This window comes from Lithobates pipiens, unplaced genomic scaffold (assembly GCF_037356315.1).
Source record: "Lithobates pipiens isolate NorthernLeopardFrog02 unplaced genomic scaffold, aLitPip1_a1.2 Scaffold_8, whole genome shotgun sequence".
Lineage (NCBI taxonomy): Eukaryota > Metazoa > Chordata > Amphibia > Anura > Ranidae > Lithobates > Lithobates pipiens.
In genome coordinates, this window is record NW_027507903.1 from 469,087,133 (window position 1) to 469,108,659 (window position 21,527).

General features: G+C 43.1%; 1 protein-coding gene across 1 annotated transcript in view; it reads right to left on the minus strand.

Moving 5' to 3' along the window:
* Window positions 1-2,456: 2,456 nt before the first annotated feature.
* NDUFA9 (NADH:ubiquinone oxidoreductase subunit A9) overlaps window positions 2,457-21,527 on the minus strand; it is a 47,630-nt gene continuing 28,559 nt past the window's right edge. The window contains exons 6-11 of the mRNA XM_077468576.1: window positions 21,234-21,336; window positions 18,741-18,808; window positions 16,076-16,152; window positions 13,276-13,371; window positions 11,230-11,296; window positions 2,457-2,730 (exon numbers count right to left, since the gene is read on the minus strand). Coding sequence (XP_077324702.1) covers window positions 2,560-2,730; window positions 11,230-11,296; window positions 13,276-13,371; window positions 16,076-16,152; window positions 18,741-18,808; window positions 21,234-21,336 — 582 coding nt within the window. The 3' untranslated portion in view covers window positions 2,457-2,559. The remainder of the gene's footprint in view (window positions 2,731-11,229; window positions 11,297-13,275; window positions 13,372-16,075; window positions 16,153-18,740; window positions 18,809-21,233; window positions 21,337-21,527) is intronic.

Below are 21,527 nucleotides of genomic sequence, written 5' to 3' on the forward strand. Positions count from 1 at the left end.
CCTCAGTGAACTGTAGCTCCTCAGTGCTGGCAGCACTCATGCAACCCCAGACCATGACACTCCCACCACCATGCTTGATTGAAGGCAAGGCACACTTGTCTTTGTACTCCTTACCTGGTTGCCCACATACAAGAGGAAAGCTTTGTAAGTGCGCAATTTGTTTTTAATGTCTTTTCACTAATAAAAAACAGAATTATGCTATAGATTTCTCCTGGTTTTATTTACCTATACTTACATGAAGAGTTTTAACCTACCGGCTGGAATACCAGAGGGAAAAGAAACCCCCATCTTAACAACTACTATTGGAAGATTACAAGCCCTTTCAACATAGGCGCTCATGCTTGACGCCGACACGCAGCACACGTGATTTCTATCTCAGCTGCTTGGTGGACTATACAGGCTTCTGCGGAGGGCGGCGATTAACACCTCCGCCGAAGCCCCTCCCTGCCCACATCATGCTAGCGTGACGCTGGCAATAGGGCGGCGTGCACGTGTGCAGGGCCCTTATAAACTGCCTCCCCGGACACAATCTTGCTGTCACACTTTTCAGACATCATTTTTCACCCATGCAGCAGCGTCTTGGACCATTGGGAGGTTTTTGTTGTATGGGCCCTGCTGCACACGGCTTTAAATACCTCAGTTCCCAGGGAAGAATACTTTGGGACCTTGCACGGTCGCCATTTTTTACCGTATTGGACCCCTTGTGAGTATTTAGGATGGACTAATATGCCTTCCTGTATATTATTAATTAGAACTAGACTGGTACCTCTTTTTTTTTTAAACACTCTGTAGACACATTTGAGCATCCACCCCTGAAGATTGTCTTCACGAAATGCATCGGGCATACATGATGCCGACCTATGTCTGTAATGGACATATTGATCCTGGTCTGCAGTAGACTATCAATTTTGATATTCATGCATTCATCATTTATGGTTCCATTTACATATTTATACTCTTGCTGCTAGTGCTGTTTATATATGAACTTATCCAATGTAAATGTAATGTAATAAGTAACCATTTTAAAATTATTATACCTGTGTAATAATTTTTTACTCATGCCACACCTGTATGTTATGTGTGGGTGGAGTTATTATGAATCAGTATACCTATTGTATATGTGGTTTCCAACATTGCCATATTTCATATAATACTCTACTAATAAAATTTGTATTTTTTTTTCAGTCTGCCTCCACAAAGTCATCTATCTCATCCAAAGTCCCATTTTTCCTTCTATTTTCAACATAGGCGCTTAACCCACTACAAGTTGGTGATCACATGAGGCGAGCACAGCACTTTGATACCACTGGCACGGAAAGACTTGTCAATTGCATAAGGACTTACGGTTTACATAAACTTTTTTGCACAAAACACTGATTTGTTATGAAAGCTTGTATGAATTCTGCATGAAGAATCATGGTATAAACATGTTTTAAAGGTGCATATTTATTTTTATGTTTAGACAGCGCTGAGTACATACACAAACAAAACATACTTGAAAGGAATACATACCTTTTATCTCTTGTCTTGTAAGTTTATTCACAAATATCACATATAACGCAGTGCAGGGATCACAACACTTGCTTACTGAAAAGTATGTCCATGTACAGTATAGTATGCATTTAGTTGGGGCTCATTTTGCATGAATTACTGCATCAATGCGGTGTGTCACAACAATTATAACACACAAACGCAAACCCATGACAGCAAATATATGGGAACTGCCCTTACACTCTAAATAAACCATTTTCCTGGCTGTCGTGCTGATTCAAAGACTTCATTACTTTCTAAATCATGGACCAGAAACATAAATGAAGATGAGAAGTTCAGACTTTGCTCTGACTTTACCGATTTAATTTCTGTCCCAAGTCAATGACTCATAGAAGGCCACAGAGCCAGGTGGCTAACATTTTATGGAGGCCAGAAATAACATCCTTCCTCTCTCAGTACAGGTTTCCTCTGATAGGAAACCTTTAAGTACAATATGAAAGCGGTCACTGTTCACTTGTAGGCCCACCTACCTGCAACAAATAAGCAGAATGGGAAATAATACTTTTCAAGCTGAGTTGTCTTCATGCTCGTTTCAGGTCCATGAACCACTTGCACTAGAGCTAGGATGAGGAAGACTGACCCACCTTTAAAAATCAAGTCAGTAAGAGCTGCTTCCCTATTGCCACCCTTACGAAGGGTAATTTTTATTTAAATGAAAAGGATAACAGAAATACACATGTAAAGGTGTGAAATTGAACATTGGGGATTGCAAACAACACAAATCATAAATGAAAAAGGAAAGGTTATAAAGAAAAGGGGGGGGGGGGGGAATTCAGTACAGTCATCGCACTACTGAAACAGTAAAGGTTTACTTTATGGCCCGTCGCACCAAGACAGAGGTCTGCTGCTAGAAAAACTTTGCAAAAAAAAAAAAAGGTACAAACAAACACACGGTAGACCCAAACTTTATATAATATTTTATTTATATACATATCAGGTGCTATCAATCAGACTTCACACACCACATGAAGAACAGCTGGCAAACTCTGAAATAGGCAGCAGAGGACATTAATAGTTCACAGGTGTGGCCGGTTTTGCCACATCCAAATCAGCATCCAACCAGCGGTATTTACGGTGACGGCGCAGCACCTCAATGGCTTTCTGCTCAAGTGAAGTGGGGATGATATCAAGGTCTTCCAGGCCTGGTAGATCAGGGAATTGCTTGTCTGTAGTGTGGAACTAAATAGGAGGAGAACGTAAAGGCAGCATTGAGAAGAATTTACAGGTGGTTTTTAATGCATATTGTAGGGGAATGAGAAGCTTGTCCACTCAGATTCCTAACGTATCATACCATCCAACAAAAACATATTCTAGTAATTTAAACATCACAACCTAATATAGCCACAGAAATCATGGTTAAAGAATATCTCTAGGCAAAACCTCTCTTCAGTTTTAGACATGGTGAAGGGAAAGATCCTATGTCAGGTTTTTATTGCTGTGCGTGTCATTTATAGAGTTTGTCATGGTGAAAGAAACTAAAGGTGAAGAGAACAAAGGGTGAAGGAAAATCAAAAGCGGGACATCTCTTCCAGCGACATCTAGCTAAGAGGGGAATTCCCCTCCCCAACTTACTGTTGCGTCTCTGGGGCAGAAAGTGATGGGAAATGGTGGGGTGGGAGCACAATTATCACCTCAGTTGACATATGTTACTGTACAACATGTCGTCATGTTAATCATATAAATTTGGGTCACATGTAGATGTCACGCTCAAACTTGTGTTTGTTGTTTTGGTCTTTGATTTGGTATTTTGTTTTTGTTCTGTCTGTTTTTTTATTCTACATTAAGTCTGGATATATTTACAGTTCGTGGATGGTTGTTTGTCAATCTATTTTCAGATGGAGTATGATCCTTTTATTCGTCTGACATACAAATGGCTCCAGTGAATATCATGAGAAAGTGAAAACGTATAGACAGAAGCTTAGGTGTCTAGATTATATTATTACATTCCAAGTTTATGGGCATATGTTTAATATGGGATTTTATTATGTTTGTATAATAAAAATTGTGTTTTAAGTGGATATTTTGTATTTTCTTCTCTGTCTCTCCACAGGTATTTGTCAGCTCAACCACATCTTCCACCTTTAAATGAAACGGAGATCTGCTTGCTAATTTTGTGTATGTGGCCTTCTCTATCTGTTGCCCTGTGTGCATAACCATTATGTTTTTTGTTGCTCTGGACGATCTTTCCGAAGTTTTATGTGTTGATCTTGTCTTTACTTCTGGCCTCTCGGTATTCTGACTTTAGAAGTACAAGGTCCACTTTGATTGTTAGGCATCCTTATATTCACTCATGATTAAACTTCCACCCCCACCCTTATAAAAGTATAAATTTGAGCACCCTTAAAGAGGATGTACACACACTCTCATCCTTTCTAAACTGCTGCCATAGTGGTTATCTATAAGGATATACATGCCTCCTGCGTGTATCCCTACCTGTCAAATGTCTCCCATCTGTCCGTTATGAGTCATGAAAAACTGCAGATTCTGTGGGTTGGTCTGTTGTCCAGAGCTTGGTGGGTGGAGTTGGGATGTCAGTAGACTCCCTGCCCACCTCTACACTCCCCTTGTCTATATGTATTTCCTAAACAGAACCTCTGCTGCCATCACCAACATCCAGTAATAACCCAGAAAAGTCACCACATGACTTCAGCATGCCCAATCATGCCGAGGTGTGGAGCAGCTTATCCTGGGAGAGCTGGAGAAGAAAGGAGGAGGGGGATCTGAAGTACACAGAATGTCTCTCTCAGACTCCTGCATGAGATATGTAAATCACCCATTACTCACAGCAAGGGGGAGAAACAGACTTCTAGTTCTGTGTTTTTATCTCACTGAAAAAAGAATAAGGACCGCTCAGAGATGGATTAACTCTTCACGGCAAGACTGGGCACAGATTACATGAAATCCTATACTGTAAAAGGTGTAAGTCTTAATTAAAAAAAAGTTTTCGGGTTTACATCCACTTTAACTCCTTCCTGACCAGCCGCTGCAGTTGTACTGCAGCAGGTTAGCCCCCCTGGGTGAAACGTTACCTTACGTCGATTCACCTTTTCACCACTAGGGGGCGCACCACCAGGGGCATGCAGGTGAGTGCTTGGCTGGCGCAATGACTGACAGGCACCCGCGATCGCTCATGAGAGCAAGAACTGGTCCCGGTTCTCTCAGGGAAGAGGAGACAGATCGTGTGTTCATACCAAGTATGAACACCGATCTCTCTCTCCTGCTAGTCAGTCCCCCCCCACAGTTAGAACACACCTAGGGAACACAGTTAACCCCTTGATCGCCCCCTAGTGTTAACCCCTTCCCTGTAAAAAAAAAAATGCCCTAAATCTATCCCCCATTTTGCGCAAACCAAATATACGCTTATTGCAATTTTTTTTACCAAAAATATATAGAAGAATTCACATCTGCCTAAACTGAGGAAAAACATTTTTTTTTTTTGGGATATTAAAGTAAAAAAATAAAAAAATAAAAAAAAAAAAAATTTTTTTTCCAAAATTTTGGTCTTTTGTTCATCGTGCAAAAAAATAAATAAAAAAATAAGGGATCAAATACTACCAAAAGAAAGCTCTATTTGTGGGGGGGTCGTCAATTTTGTTTGGGTAAAGCAGGGGTGGCCAACCAGCGGCCCGGGGGCCACATGTGGCCCTCGGAAGTGGCCCGCGACCTCATGCTCTGGAATGGCGGGTTAGCAAGCCCAGATCGCAGGTTGCCGACCCGTCATACCACAGCATCGGTGTTGTGAATGAAGCTGGTGGTAGAGGAAGAAAGTGGCTGAGCCCCATAAGCCGATGCTTCCTGTACAGCGTCGGCTTTTGCAAGAGGCCGAGTCTATGGCAGAGTTCACTTAACCCGCAGGATAGAAACGGGTGCACTACGCTGTACCCGCGGTGTGGGGATACCGGAGCACATCAGTGTGAAAGCAGTTTAGGTCCTTTTCACACGAGAGGCCCTACCCAATCGGCTCCTCAATTCACCTCTACAGAGCGGCAGATGTAAACAGACTTTTGTCCGTTTACTCCCGCCTGCCTCCAATCTGATCCTAAAAATCCGATACAAAAAATGGAAGGGAATTCGAACCCTTCCATCTGGGTGGATCGGATCAGAGGGCCTATAGAGTAGCCTTGACCTGTCATCCACCCGCTCCACTCATTGTGGCCCGTGACTGGTTACCAAGTTGCTTAAGTGGTCCTCGCTCTTAAAAAGGTTGGCCAACCCTGGGGTAAAGCATCGCACAGCGCGCAATTGTCAGTTAAAGCGATGTGCCGTATCACAAAAAATGGCCTGGTCATTGAGCAGCCAAATCTTCTGGGGCAGAAGTGGTTAAGGGGTCAGCACGTTGCTGGGGGAGCACGTTGCAGGGGCTTCCATCTCTAAGTGATATGCACTACAAGCGATTGCATGAAGTGAACATACATAGCAAACTGCACTGAAAGCACCTAACAGGCTACAGGTGACCCTGTTGCTCTATTCAGCTCTCCTTCCACTTGTGAACATGCTACCACTACTTCTGAAAGTTATATCCTCTCTCCTCAAACTCTCTTACCTCCCCCCCCTCTCTCTACCCCACTGCTTATACATATCACCCGGCCTTCTGTCCTCTCCCTATTACTGCTCCTACCAACTCTTGCTTATTCTACATCGATAAAACCTCCAGTACTCCGAGGCATGCCCCTTCATATAAATCACACTCCCACATTACCTCCCTCATCCTCCTGCTTCTCTTAAGCACTGGTGACATCCAAAAACCCTGGGCCTCCATCATCTGTCTTTGCCTGACAATCCCATCTCCCTACACCCTCTGGCAGCAGCCAGAAGTTTCTATTCCTCTTCTTCCCAAAACCAGCCTCAACTTCTCCTGTGCCCTCTGCAATACATGCTCTGTCTATAACAAAACTCGCTGCCCTCCACGACCTCTTTAATCACAAATTTCTTTAACCTACTTGCCATTACCGAAACCTGGCTTCATGAGTCAGATACTATTTCTCCTGTTTCCCCTCTCCCTTGGTGGTCCTCTCTGGACTCTCTCCCCCAGACCAAGTGGGCAGAAGGGAGGTGGAGTGGGAATCCTAGCCCCATACAGGCATGTCACCCACCTCCCTCTCTGACACTCTCTCTTTTGGGGCACATTGCATTTGTCTAGTTTCTCCTATTTCTCTAATGCCGCGTACACACGAGCGGACTGTATGGCGTACTTAGTCCGCCGAAACACATTTCAGCAGACAGTCCGCTCGTGTGTGGGCTTCAGCGGACTTTTTCAGCGTGCAGTCTGGCGTACTAAGAATTTAGTTTTTTTCGAAATTCTGTCCGTCGTACTCGCATTTCGGCGGACAATCCGGCCGTGTGTATGCCAGTCCGCCGTACTTTTCTCCGGGCGGGAGTCTTCCGTCTTTGGGGGTCTTCTCGCCGGACTCCTCCGCTATCTTCTTGTAGCTCTTTTGCTAGCGGAGGAGTCCGGCTTTCTTCCTCGCCGCCGGCCTCTTCTCCCGACTTCGGGGGTCTTGTCCCCCTCTTCGGTTCTTCTGCCGGGCCACCGCGCCTTCTTATAGCTCTTTTACAGGCGGTGGCCGGTCTTCTGTCGCCGCCGCCTTCCGTTCTTCTTCTTCTTCTTCTTCTTCTCCTTCTCCAGGAGATGTTGACTCGACGCTCTCTCCGGCCACAATGCCAGGGCCGCGCTGCGCGGCCACTTATATAGGGACAAGGGGCGGTGTCACATGGCTTTATGTCACATGGGTTGGTCACATGGGTTGATGTCACATGGGGCCTATGACATCGTAAGGGGGCGGGGTCACCATGTGACACCAACCCATGTGACACCGCCCCTTGTCCCTATATAAGTGGCCGCGCAGCGCAGCCCTGGCATTGTGGCCGGAGAGATCGTCGAGTCAACATCTCCTGGAGAAGAAGGAGGAGAAGGAGAAGGAGAAGGAGAAGGAGGAGAAGGAGAAGGAGAAGGAGAAGGAGAAGGAGAAGGAGAAGGAGAAGGAGAAGAAGGAGAAGAAGAAGAAGAAGAAGAACGGAAGGTGGCGGCGACAGAAGACCGGGCCACCGCCTGTAAAAGAGCTATAAGAAGGCGCGGTGGCCCGGCAGAAGAACCGAAGAGGGGGACAAGACGCCCGAAGTCGGGAGAAGAGGCCGGCGGCGAGGAAGAAAGCCGGACTCCTCCGCTAGCAAAAGAGCTACAAGAAGATAGCGGAGGAGTCCAGCGAGAAGACCCCTGAAGACGGAAGACCCCCGGAGCTGTGCAATAAAGTATTTTATCTCGTGTGTTGTGTTTTTTTTTGTACTTTTATTTTACAGGTGAATGGGTAGGAGTACATTGTACCCCATACTCATTCACATAGGGTGGGGGGCCGGTATCGGGGGCCCCCTTATTAAAGGGGGCTCCCGGATTCCGATAAGCCCCCCGCCCGCAGACCCCGACAACCAACAGCCAGGGTTGTCGGGAAGAGGCCCTTGTCCTCATCAACATGGGGACAAGGTGCTTTGGGGTGGGGGGGGCCTGGTATGGCTCGCTCACCCCCCTTTCCTGGCCGGCCGGGTAGCGTGCTCGGACAAGGGTCTATTGTGGACTTGGGGGGACCCCCACGCCGATTTTTTTCGGCGTTGGGGTTCCCCTTTAAGTCCATACCAGGTGGCGGGGCCAGCGACGTCTCCTTCGCGGGCCCCGCCTACCCGGAGACGCGGACTTAGTACGCTGCATTAGTCCGCTCAAAAAGTGCCGTGTGTGGGCAAGTAGCCCGTTCGGAAATTCCGACGGACAGTCTGGCATACTTTTCCGCCAGACTAAGTACGTCATACAGTTTGACCGTGTGTACGCGGCATAAGAATTGCTGTCATCGACCAGACCCCTGGACCAGCATCAACCTTCCTTGATGACTTTTCTGCCTGGCTACCCTACTTTCTCTCTTCTGAAACAATGCTCCGTAACTTCAACATCCCTGTTAACATTAACACTACTGTTACTTCTAAACGTCTCAGTCTAACCTCATCTCTTGACCTGAAGTAATTGATACAGGCTCCTACTCACTCCAATGGGAACACCCTTGACCTCGTCTTCTATCTGTGCAACCTCTCCAACAAGCCTCTCCCCCTCTCTGATCACCACCTTATTCGTTTTGCGCTCTCCCTGTCTTCCACCTCCTCTCCTGCAAACTGCCAAACAGTTACCCGTAGAAACCTTTGCCACCTTAAACCTTCTCTACTCTGCTACTGATCACCTCTGACAAAATCTCACACCTCTCCTGCCCCAACCTAGCCACTTTTGTCTACAACAGCTCACTGTGTTGCTCCTTAGACAAGCTTGCCTCCCTCACTACACACAGAATCAGGCCCTGACCGCAACAACCCTGGCAGACAGACACCAGAAGTCTCAGAAAACGTAGCTGCGCTCTTGGACATCTGTGACATAAGACTACATTCCAGGAAGACTTCAAACAAATCTACCCTCCTAAAACACTATTCTGGCCTCCACACTGCCAAACAGACCAATTTTTATCACACTCATTAACAACCTTCTCATCCAGTCCACGTCAACTCTTCTTTACCCTTAACATTCTACTTTGTCATCCACTGTCTCCACCCTCTAATTAACTCACTGCCCAGATTGCCAATCACTTCAAAAATAAGACTGATACAATTCATCAGAAGATCTTCAATGCACAGAAAACTCTCCCACTCAACACCCCATGTCCACAGATACAATCATTACTTCCCTCATTCAACCCTGCTAGTATTAACAAGGTTGCTAAACTTTTATCCAACACTCATCTAACCCCTGGATCCTGTTCCCCCGCAAATGCTACGCTCACCCTCTGACTCGATTCTACACTCTCTAACTCACATTTTCAACCTCTCCCTCTCTTGTGGCATCTTCCCAAACTCTCTAAAACTTATGCTAGTCACCCCATACTTAAAACACCTCACTGGATCACACCAATCTTAACAACTTACGCCCTATCGCCTTACTCGCCTTCCCCTCCAAACTTCTTGAAAGACTGATCTACAACTGACTGAGCGACCATCTCACCCTGAACAAACTTCTCGATTCCCTTCAGTCCGGATTTCACCCTTAACAGTCAATGGAAACTGCTTTCCTTAAACTTACAAACGACCTAACGGCTAAAACTAATGGACACTATTCTGTATTACGTCTCCAGGACCGCTCTGCTGCCTTTGACACGGTGGACCACCCCCCCCCCTCCTCAAAAAAACTCCAATCCTTTGGTTTCTGTGACTGTACTTTTTGCTGGTTCTCATCCTACCTTTTCCACGCTCCTTCAGTGTCCCAACTCCATTTCCTCCTCTCCCTTTCTCCGTCGGGGGTACCCAAGGTTCTGTTATTGGACCTCTCCTTTTCTCAAACTACACCACCTCCCTGGGTCTGTTGATTGCCTTCCATGGCTTTCAATATCATCTCTACGCTAATGACACCCAAAACTATTTCTCCACCCCTCAGTTCTCCCCATCTGTCTACTCACACATCACCAAGTTACTAGCAGACATAGCCTGCATGTCGCATCAATTCCCCAAACTCAACCTATCCAAAACCGAGCTCATGATATTTCCTCCCCCAAGCATCACTTTCCCCGATTTCTCTGTCAATATCAACGGCTCAACTATCAAGTTGTTACACCCCCACCCTCGTCTCGACTACTGCAACTCACACAATTATTAACTCTTGTATCTCTTGACCTTCCCTCTTAGATTGTGAGCTCTAAGGAGCAGGGCCCTCTGATTCCTACTGTATTAAAGTGTATTGTATTTGTACTGTCTACCCTCAAGTTGTAAAGTGCTGTGTAAACTGTTGGCTCTATATCCTGTATTATAATAATAATTATTATGTTTCATGTAGAACACTGGGGAGGTATATTTAATGTCCCACACATTTGTCTATGTGAATCTTTTACCAAGAGAAGGGAAATGTCTCCAATGATACAAACAGCAAAAAAAAAAAAAAATTGGCAGGGGTTTTAAAGAGGAGTTCCAGTAACCCAAACATAGGTTTCATTTTAGATGTGACCATGTGAAGCCCTCCTGTTTTCAGTTCCGGGATTTCCGTGCAGCTGGCTACCCAGCATGCACCTCCCGATCTCGAGCATGCACAGTAATTCCTCTGCCTGGCTCTCCTTCCTGACAGGTTGCCAACGTGAGATTTCTGCAGTAGGATTCGCAAAGGACTCCTGGGATACACAACGCCGCTATCCCAGGAACCCTTGCAGGAAGCGAAGGAGAACAGGTAATCCAAAAAGATATTTACATTTACAAAAAGAAAAAAGAAAAAAAAAAGGATTTGCATTGGTAAAAAGGAAGTGCAAGGGGGGTCCATCAAGAGAAAGTACATAAAATGGCGTGGAGCTCCGCTTTAACCAGTCCATATTCTGTCTAAAACGTAAAAAAATAAAAATAAAAAATAAAAGTGTTCCTACTCAAGGTACACTGCAGCACATCACAGGTTTGTTCTGTGGTCTCAAAATATATATATTTTTTATTTTATATACAATTCTTTACATTTAATCTTACACAACTCCCTTCTAATTTGTTTCCTTTTTCTCAGAAGACAAACTTTCCTTCATTTAAATTTAGAAATTTTGAAATACATTTTTTAAATTTAGGTGATACTTTAAAATAAAAACAAAATAAACAAAATTTTAAAGAAAGCTAAACATGATTGATACTCACTCGATCCACTTTGTCCCTTGATGTCCAACTGTCAAATGGATTCAGTTCAAAAAACTTTACAAGCGAGCTAGACAAAGTAAGCAAGAGTCAGAATTTAAAATCCTTGAAAAAAATGACAAGAAAGTAATAGTGGCTACAATTAAAAATTCTAAAGAATTACAGTTTATGGGTTTATCTGGCTTAATTATCTGTAAAACCAGTGACAAGTTTGCAAGCCGGTGATTGAGCTCAACCGTGACTCCTGACATCACCAAAGAACAACATGCAAAGTTCAGTATATGTAATGCAAGAGACGAGACTATCAGAGACTGTAATGCTACAGGTTTTACTGATAATATGCTGCAGAAGGCAGCGAGAATAAAAACCTGTTACATGAGGCCAGTAGAGATAACTGCTATTACCTCTTAATAAAATCAATGCTTCTGCTCCCACTACTGACAGCTGAGGTCTGAGAGCTGCACAGGAAGTACCAAAGGACTGCAAGCCAGTGGTCAACTTTCTTAAAATGGGAGGCCTCAAGTATGGCCCTCACCAAATGGGCCACACATAAAATGCAGTGAATATTCAGACAGCAGACTGCATAGGATTTATAAACTGCAGATAGGATACAAGAGACAGGACTGGGGGCATGCTGTAGGAGATGGTCATAGACTGAACATGCTATAGGAGTTATGGAAAACTGGAGATATGGTTCAGAAGACAGTCAAAGACTGGAGACATTTTACATAACACTGCTAGAAATAAATTGCTATAACAGGGAAACAGAACAGTATATGCAGGGGCCCCTGATGGCCACACTGAACGCCAGAGGATCACATGTGGCCCCAGGTCCCTAAGCAGTCACCCACTTCCATTTGGTCTATGTCAGCCACATTGGCATGTTAAAGCTGAAGTCTGGGCAAACCAATTAAAAAAACAAAACAAAAAAAACATAGGCGGTGTTTTTCCTGACAAAGGATTTTTATTTCTTTCAGCCCTGAGATTTACACAGCTCTACCATAATTCACAGTCCTGTCTGGCAAGGTCAGTGCCCTGCAGTTTAAACAATTGCAGGTTCTGTCCTTCCCTCAGCCTAAGACTGGGCTGTGAAAGGAGAAGCAGCAGACTGATGATCTCCTTTCTCTATCACTCTGTTCTCTCCTCTTATCAGCGTGTCATAGAGAGACATCAAGGCTACTATCACTCAATTGCAGGTACCTACATTTATTCCATTTAAAAATACATCTAATGATGGATCAAGAAGTATAGCTGCACTATTTGTGCCGCTTATATCCGTCTCGAGTTTAGCTTTAAAAAGGATTTTTCCAGACATGGTATTATTTTACATGACTACATTAGTCCAGCTTGGACCAATGTAACCACGTACAGTATTATACTAGATCTATACTCTTGAAATCATTGTAGACACTGTTACTCCAGTGATCTCCTTCTGGGTCCTGTGCTAAGCATCTAGCCTGATGCATTGTGAACACAGGAGGTTGGCTACTGAAGATGTGTGCCACTCAGAGAAAGCTTTGCATTTTCTGAATGAATGCAAAGTGTTTACTGGTTGAAGATGGTTGGGAGGTGACATCACTTTCCTTTTTGTCTTTTTGGACAGACAAAGCCAACTACGTAACAGTACATAGTTAGATCTAATGCCTGTGCTCTCGTTAGGATAGTTCATAATTGGTTTACTGGTATGATTACATGCACGGAACACTTCTGTTATAACAGAAGATTCTCAAAATCACAACTAGATCTGTTGACATTTCATAACTCACAAGAGGATCAACGTTAAAATATTTTTTAGTTTGATCACAAATGTGCACCTGAGAGACATTAACTCTCCATAAAAAAAGATAAAATTAAACCAGATAGTGCTGCCAACCAGCAAGATATCCAATGGTTAGGACAGCATACAATAAATGAAAACAGAGGGAGCAAGCACCAGTCCTAATTTGGTGCATAAACTGCAAAAAAATAAACTCACCAGTATATGCATTCCTGTGTAATGAATACTATCTATCCAAACAAGTTTATAGTGATAGTTAACAGTGTACTTACTGGTAGATAGGGCGAGGTAATGGATACAGGAACAAAGGTCTGTGAGCAACAGCGAAAATATATCGCACCATGTCCTGGAGGAGATATCGGTTAGGTCTAAACAGAAGACAATAGGAGGACTATTAGAAGTTGGAACACAAACCAAAAACAAAGAATGCTGATCCTTCATCAATAAATTAGAATTTTTGATTTACCTGCAAGATCCTTTTCAAGGAGTAAATCTCAGGACATAGAAGGCATGATATTTCATGACTACTTGGATTATGCCCCCACTTTCAGGCGAATAACCACTGGGTAAAAAAGGCAGGCATTCCTGCTCAAGCTTAACTTCTCCCAGCTCAGCTAAGCTTCAGCTTTGTCATCGGCTAGTAGGAAGTACCTGGACACTGCTTGTGATAGCATGGGCCATGATAGGCCCTCTTTACGGAGAGATCTTAAGTCTATTAGACCTCAGATCTCACTGTGTTCAAAAGTATCTAAACAAACGAAGATCGGTTTGATCAGATGCTTTACAAGCCAGTAACTGCTTATAAACAAACAAACCAGAAGTGACAAAATCCTTGTCACTTCCAGTTTCTTATATCACAGAGAGGAGGTGGGTACAAATGTATCTTCCTCTCTTCTCAGTGTACCAGTGATTCTAACAGCAGTGGTACCAAGTTCTCGGAACACACGGGAGAGCCTGATGAAGGGGGCGGTGGGAGGGTGGCACTTCTGCACCCTGTAGAAGTGACAAAGCAGCTGTAAAGCAGCTCAGTTCACTTAGATAAGAAAGCCCATTGCACTTGCAGCCAACATCCTGGTATAACCACTTCAAACTGAGGACATGAGGGTACGCCCTACGGTTAAAAATGATAAATATTAACCTAGAAGGGAATATATTATACAAGATTTTTTCAAACTTATTCAATAAAGAGTACAGTAACCCATGGTAACTAGTCAGAATCCAACATTTATTGGCTTGTATTCAGCAAAGTGAACTCTGGTACTTTTTTATTGCAAGTAAGCAGTAGCTTTTAAAGCTGAACTTTGGGCTAAGCAAATATTGACAAAAAAAAAAAAAAAACAAGTACAAAGGAAGTGGTTAATTGGCAATTATACTAGGATGTTACATTAATGCTTAGGATTTATTGTAGGAGCTTTATTTAATATTTTCAGTACAGTAAGTAGTCTAAATATCTAGTTTCTTTTTTTCTATACAATATCCATTTGTAGCACAGTGTATTGAGTAAAAAGGTATCGGGTGATAACCAATAAAGCAGCTGGGGCTTGTAGAAGAGCGCAAGAAAAAAAAATGATATTAAGATTTCAAACATGTCTGCCTTTGTTCATCTAGATTGCATTACGGTTGATGTAATTAGTAGTTTACAAAGGAAAAATTAACATGGTTTGTTAGATCAGTGGTAAACCAGTATTTTTAATAGGTTTCTATAAATGTTCTGAGCTGGGGGAAAAAAAAAAAAACATGTGGCCTTCACTTCTGAAGACCGGAGAGTTGCAATATATTATTTAAATCACTATTTACTTCGTTTTGGATAGAGTGGGAAAGAATTCAAATCCATGTCAGCTTTTTACTGTTATACGGGGCTTTGTTACATTTCCCCTCAAATTACTACGATGGTTACAATTCTTTCACCAAGGGAATGAGGGAAAAAACCTGACAGGGTTTCTAATTCTTCCACAAAAACTTACAAACGTGTTTTGGCTGGACACACTTCAACAGACATAGGGGTTAATATTTCCACTTTCTGCGGAGATGGTGTCATATGGGTGATGGCAATCATTTCTCAGCTCAGTGTGATCTGTACTAATAGCTGGTCTGGGGACTGGCTGAGTCCAATTCTCATTACCATACAATAGTGAAACCTAGCTCCTAAACTTTTTGCCAAGGCAGTGTTCAGATCTAATAAAATAGATGAGATGTTTGCCTGCACAGTACAGGCAGGGTTAATTAAAACAAAAACACAACTTCCCAGGGATCATGAGAGAGAAATAAGCAGATTTTTTCCTTACTGGAACTTCCAGAAAAGAAAATCTAAAAAAAAAATATATATATATATATATATATATATATATATATATTTTTTTTTTAGGTCATGCTATGCTAATAAAAAGGACATGTAACAAATTTAAAAGGGTAACTCCAATTTTGTGGAAATAAATACAATACACAGATATTATATAGCATATACAATTGCTACACAAGCCATACAGCAATTTAAACATTATTGAGATTTCCTTTCCCATTCAAACTGCAGCTCTGTCATCATCAGTATAATTCAATTCCATATGGCAACATGGAGCTTGTTAAAATCCCTGCAATGTACATTGATCACCCATAGGGAATTTTTTTTTTCCCCTCAACAAAAGTGGAGTTACTCTTTAAGGTAGGTATAATCCAAGTTTGGCTGCAAATGTGGAAATATCCTCAAAATTTGCCTCCAGGGGTCACTAGTATCTATGACTAGCTGAGCAGTAGTCATATTGGAAGCAGCACATCTCTGCACAAACCAGAGCAAACCAGCTTATGTTTTGTATCACATAAGTGAAGTGGCATGCCATGGCAAAAAGGTACTTGGAGGCATTCATTGCAACAGGGATTTCTTGCTGCTGTAGTCCCTGAGAATTACAAGCACGTGATTTACTTGCATGCATCCATTACCAAAATACAATTTTTGGGGGGAGTGACACTCTAAGGACAGCCACAAACAATAATAATAATACTAACAATAATAAGCAGAGTAGCAACAAGGGCAGTACTTGTGTAGAAGATACTAAAATAGCGATCAACATATCTTACCCAGCTAAAGCATAGGTCTTTCCTAGCGAGTCAGGGTCTTTGGCAATGTTTACTATAGCTCGGGCAACATCTGCAACCTAAAAAAGTCAAAAAATTCCTGTTACATTCTGAAAAAAAAAAAAAAGAAGGAAGGAGCACCAATCAACATCTTTTGCTACATACAAAGACAAAAGAGTTTAACTGGAGATTCAGGAAAAAAAAAAAAAAAAAAAGAAGAACATAAAAAAAAAAAAGAACATAAAAACAAAAAAAAATAATATCGGAGTGCTCTGATCACCACTACTCAATAGTAATCACTACGACTAAATAAAAGGAGTAAAAATGGACAAAAAGATACTAACTGGGATAGCACACAAAGTTATTTTGGCTATAGGTGGAGACTGTTGGGTTGATTTTAATATCTGTTGGGGACCCCTTTGTCCACAAACAGTTCCCAGCTTCGCTTATACTGCTGCGACAACTGGATATTTTCACTCCTCTTGTTTCAGAATATAAAAGAATCAGACGTGGAGATAGGGATACGTTTGTGACTCGCAGGAACCAAACTAAGAAGTCATGTTCAGAGATGACACCGGATCTGCTCCTAAAGCTGGCCAGACATGTAACAATCTCACTGTACTATCGCCATTAAAATTGTATCCATTACTAGGTAGTGCAAGGGATGGCCCAAATTATTCCATTGCACTACATACTTGTTGGTTAATCCAGAGCCACACACACACTACAATCAGACTGTACAATATTTTATCTCTACCAATAACTGTGATGCAGGGGCCTATCTGACTGTATACATACCAAATGTATTGCTTAAGCAGGCACTCACTTTTCATGGTTGTGGCCAATCTAAAGGGGGTTGCACACAGTAGTCAGATTGTTATATGAATGGCCAGCTAAAGGAGATTGTACAGTCAAACAGGGGACACAGGAAACCCTCCAAGCAAACCAGTCAGGCATTTAAAATTGTATATGTAAATGTCCAATCTAAAAAAAATAGGGACCAACAAGTGCTTGCTTAAATTTCCAAGTATGCAGGAGCATTTAAATCAAGCTTTGCGATTGCTATAGATGAATCAGTGCTGTCAGCAGGATCGTTTATATTCCTGTATAAACTACAACTCCAGTGGCCCATAGCTTACACAGGGATTTGCTTTCACATGCAGCAGCGGATTAAAGTGGCATGATATGTCTGCAGTGGTCTGTTTTAGGCCGCGTACACACGCGCGGACTGTTCGCCCAACTTTGTCCGCTGAACAGTGTTTGGGCGGACAGTCCGCTCGTGTGTGGGCTTTCAGCGGACAGTTTCAGCGGACAGTTTGACGAACAAGGTTTTTCGGAAATTCCGTAAAACTGTCCGCTGAAACCTTGTTTGAGCGAACAGTCCGCCCGTGTGTAGGCTTGTTCGTCAAACTAAGTTCCGCGCATGCTCAGAAAGGATTTACACGCCGAAAGTTATAATGCAGTGTATAGGACGTCGTATTTTTCGTCCCGTCGTACGTGCCGTTCACGTCATCGCGCACGGTTTCAGCAAACTGTTCGTTCGTCGTGTGTGGGCATGTCCGTCCATGCTAATTTTGAGCGGACTGTTTGCCGAAACTGTTTCACGGACAAAGTTGGGCGAACAGTCCCCGCGTGTGTACGCGGCCTTAGAGCCTGTGTCCGGTGTGTGAGCTGCTTCCCTCCTCTTCATAGACTTTATACAGCTTTATAGGAATACAGAAACCGCTTAACCACTTGCCGACCACCACACACATACTTCAGCGGAATGGCTCATACAGGCAAATGGGTGTACCTGTACGTCCCTTTGAATTTGCTACCTTGCGGGTGCGAGCACAACGCGGGAGCGTGCTTGCGGGTCCCGTGAACTCGATGTTCGCCGGAGGCCCGCAATTGTGAGACGGAGAGGCAGAACGGGGAGATGCAAACAAGGCATTTCCCTGTTCTGTCATCAGAAGCAGTGATCGCTGTCTTGTCAGTGGTAGTCCACCCACCCCCCCCCCACAGTTAGAATAACTCCCTAAGACACACTTAACCCCTTGATCGCCCACTAGTGTTTAACCCCTTCCCTGCCAGTGTCATTTATACAGTAATCAGTGGCTATTTATAGCACTGATCGCTGTATAAATGACAACGGTCCCAAAATAGTGTCAAAAGCATCTGATGTGCATGCCATAATGTTGCAGTCCCAATAAAAATCACAGATCACCGCCATTACTAGTAAAAAAAAAAAAAAAAAAAAAAGCCATAAATCTATCCCCTATTTTGTAGACTCTATAACTTTTGCGCAAACCAATTAATATACGCCTATTGAGATTTTTTTTTTTACCAAATATTGTCAGTCTTTTTTTGTTTATAGCGCAAAAAATCAAAACCGCAGAGGTGATCAAATACCACCAAAAGAAAGCGCCATTTGTCAGGGGGGGGGGTTAAGGACATCAATTTTGCTTTGGAATTTTGCAATTGTCAGTTAAAATGATGCAGTGCATCACAAAAAAATGGCCTGGTAGTTAAGGGTTTAAATCCTTCTGGGGCTGAAGTGGTTAAGCTGAATGGGTTGTTTTACAATGTGAGGGTTTACAAACACTTTAAGGCAACTAACTACCATCCAGGGCACTGGAATCTGGACCTAAAAAAAGAAACAGACCAACTTGGTTTCATTATTACTCACATAAATAGGTTGTTTTACTGTCTTCTTGCCATAAGCCATTAACGGCACTCCACCAAACCAGCGCATGTCTAGGGGGAAACAGCAATACAAGGAAAACAATTTCACTATAGGCACATTTTAGAATATTTTCATACCAGTACTTAGGCCGGTCATACACTGTGTGAATTTCTTTGGTTGCAGGAAAGAAATTTGCACAATTCCCCCATCAACACAGTGTTGACAGGGAATCAGCGAGTGTCTTCTCCAGGCAGGGGAAGCAGTCCTGTCAGGAGAAGACTGATTATCGCTAGCGACTATAACAGCCACTAGCGATAATCGAGAATCTGGCAGGCTTGCTGTACCCAAGGCGATCAACTTGGTACATTTAGCCTGCCCATTTCTCGCTGGGAAAAGACAGTGATTATCCGGTTCCCGACCGTACATCGGCAGAATGGCACGGGCAGGCATTGGCGTATAGGTACGTCCAATCTTTAATGCTGCTTTGCCAACGCAAGCACGCCGCCAGCGCGCTCGCGTGCCGGTCGGGACCCCCGTGAGTCCGGTCGCGGGTCCCGCGGACTCGATCGCCGTGGGCATACCCGCGATCGTCTCACGGGGTGGCTGAACGGAGAAATGCCGTTGTAAACAGCATTTCCCCGTTCTGCCTAGCAACTAGTGACGCTGATCTCTGCTCCATGTGATTGGAGCAGAGAGATCAGTGTTCACTAAATGAAAGCCCAGCCCCCCCACAGTTAGTAACACACCCCTAGGAACACTTAACCCCTACACTGCCACCCACTGGTTAACCCCTTCACTGCCAGTGTCATTTACACAGGAATCACTGCATTTATGTAGCAGCAATTGCTGTATAAATGACAATGGTGTCAAAAATGTCCGATGTGTCCGCCATAATGTCGCAGTCATGATAAAAATCACTGATTGCCGCCATTACTAGTAAAAAAAAAAAAAAAAAAAAAAAAATTATTAATAAAAATGTCATAAAACTATCCCCTATTTTGTAAACGCTATAACTTTTGCGCAAAACCAATCAAACACTTACTGCGATTTTTTTTTACCAAAAATATGTAGAAGAATACGTATTAGCCTAAACTGAGGGGAAATTTTTTTTTATATATTTTTGGGGGATATTTATTATAACAAAAAATAATGCGTTTTTTTCAAAATTGTCACTCTCTCTTTGTTTATAGCGCAAAAAATAAAAAAGAGGTTATCAAATACCACCAAAAGAAAGCTCTATTTGTGGGGAAAAAAGGACGTCAATTTTGTTTGGGAGACATGTCGCACGACCGCGCAATTGTCAGTTAAAGCGACGCAGTGCCGAATCGCAAAAAGTGGTCTGGTCTTTGACCAGCAAAATGGTGCGGGGCTGAAGTGGTTAACGCTACATTTTTTTGGGGATATTTATTACAGCAAAAAGTAAAAAATATTTTTTTCAAACTTGCTGGTCTTTTTTTGTTCATAGCGCAAAAAATAAAAACCTCTATTTGTGAGGAAAGAAAGGACATAGATTTTGTTTGGGTACAACATCGCACGATAATGCAATTGTCAGTTAAAGCGATGCAGTGCCGTGTCACAAAAAAAAAATGGCATGGCCCCTTGTGGGACTGAAGTGGCTAAACCAGACTAAATTAAACCGAAATTTGACATCACAATTAACAGTAGTCCGTAGTAAAAAAATTTGCACAATTCCCCCATCAACACAGTGTTGACAGCGGAATCAGCGATGGTCTTCTCCCGACAGGGGAAGCCGTTCCTGTTAGAAGGCCGTAATTATCGCTAGCGACAATAGCAGCCACTAGCGATAGTAGAGAATCCGGCAGGAACGCTGTACCAGAGTTGATCGATTAACTTGGTACATTCAGCCTGCCCATTAATAGTTCAAATATTAGCCAGTTCAGCAGGAACCTTGTATGGTCAGCTCCACAACTGGGCACAAAACACGAGGTAAGCAGACTGAATTAGGCTTGAACTCATAATAGATGTTATCCATCTCTAAGGCTGCTTTCACACTGGGGCGTCGGCAGCGGTGCTTTGCCAGCGGCGCTGCCCATTCATTTCAATGGGCAGGAGCGGTTTAGGAGCAGTGTATATAGTGCACCAAAGTTGCTGCTTGCAGGAATTTTTTTAATGTCCTGCCAGCGCATCGCCTCAGTGTGAAAACACTCGGTCTTTCACACACAGACTGCAGGGGAGCCGTTTTTCAGGCGCTTTACAGGAGCTATTTGTAGCCCAAAAGCCCCTGAAAAATGCCTCAGTTTGAAAGGGGTCTAAACAAAACAATGACACTCTGTTATAAATAAACTGTAAACAGTAGAGGTACAGAAGACTAATGTAGGCAGTCAACATGACGCTTTGGAAATGTTTAACCGTTGGGGAATGAATTTAAGTCTCCCTCCACTACTCTCCTCAGGAGTATACTTTTGTCTACAGCACAGGTGGCACTTAAAAACATTGACACATGCTTACTAATGTTTAGAAAACCAAGAGTCATACTTGCGTAATAGTTCAATAATTTATCCTCCCGACCAAATATTTCTGAGGGTTTAACGATAATGGCTTCCGGGATGACCTCCCGCACTGCCTCTTCTCCAATTGCCTATTAACAAAGCATTTATTAAAAAGGATGCCACAAAATAAGATCAGCTATCTTTTTTATGAAACAATGTAAGCTAATATGTAAATCAACAATCTGGCTTTAAACCCAAACTCCAGCTTTATCCATTTTCTTTAGTTTGTAGTTCTTCAGCCTGTAGATATGACACTGCTGCTTCCTCCTGCATCCTGTGT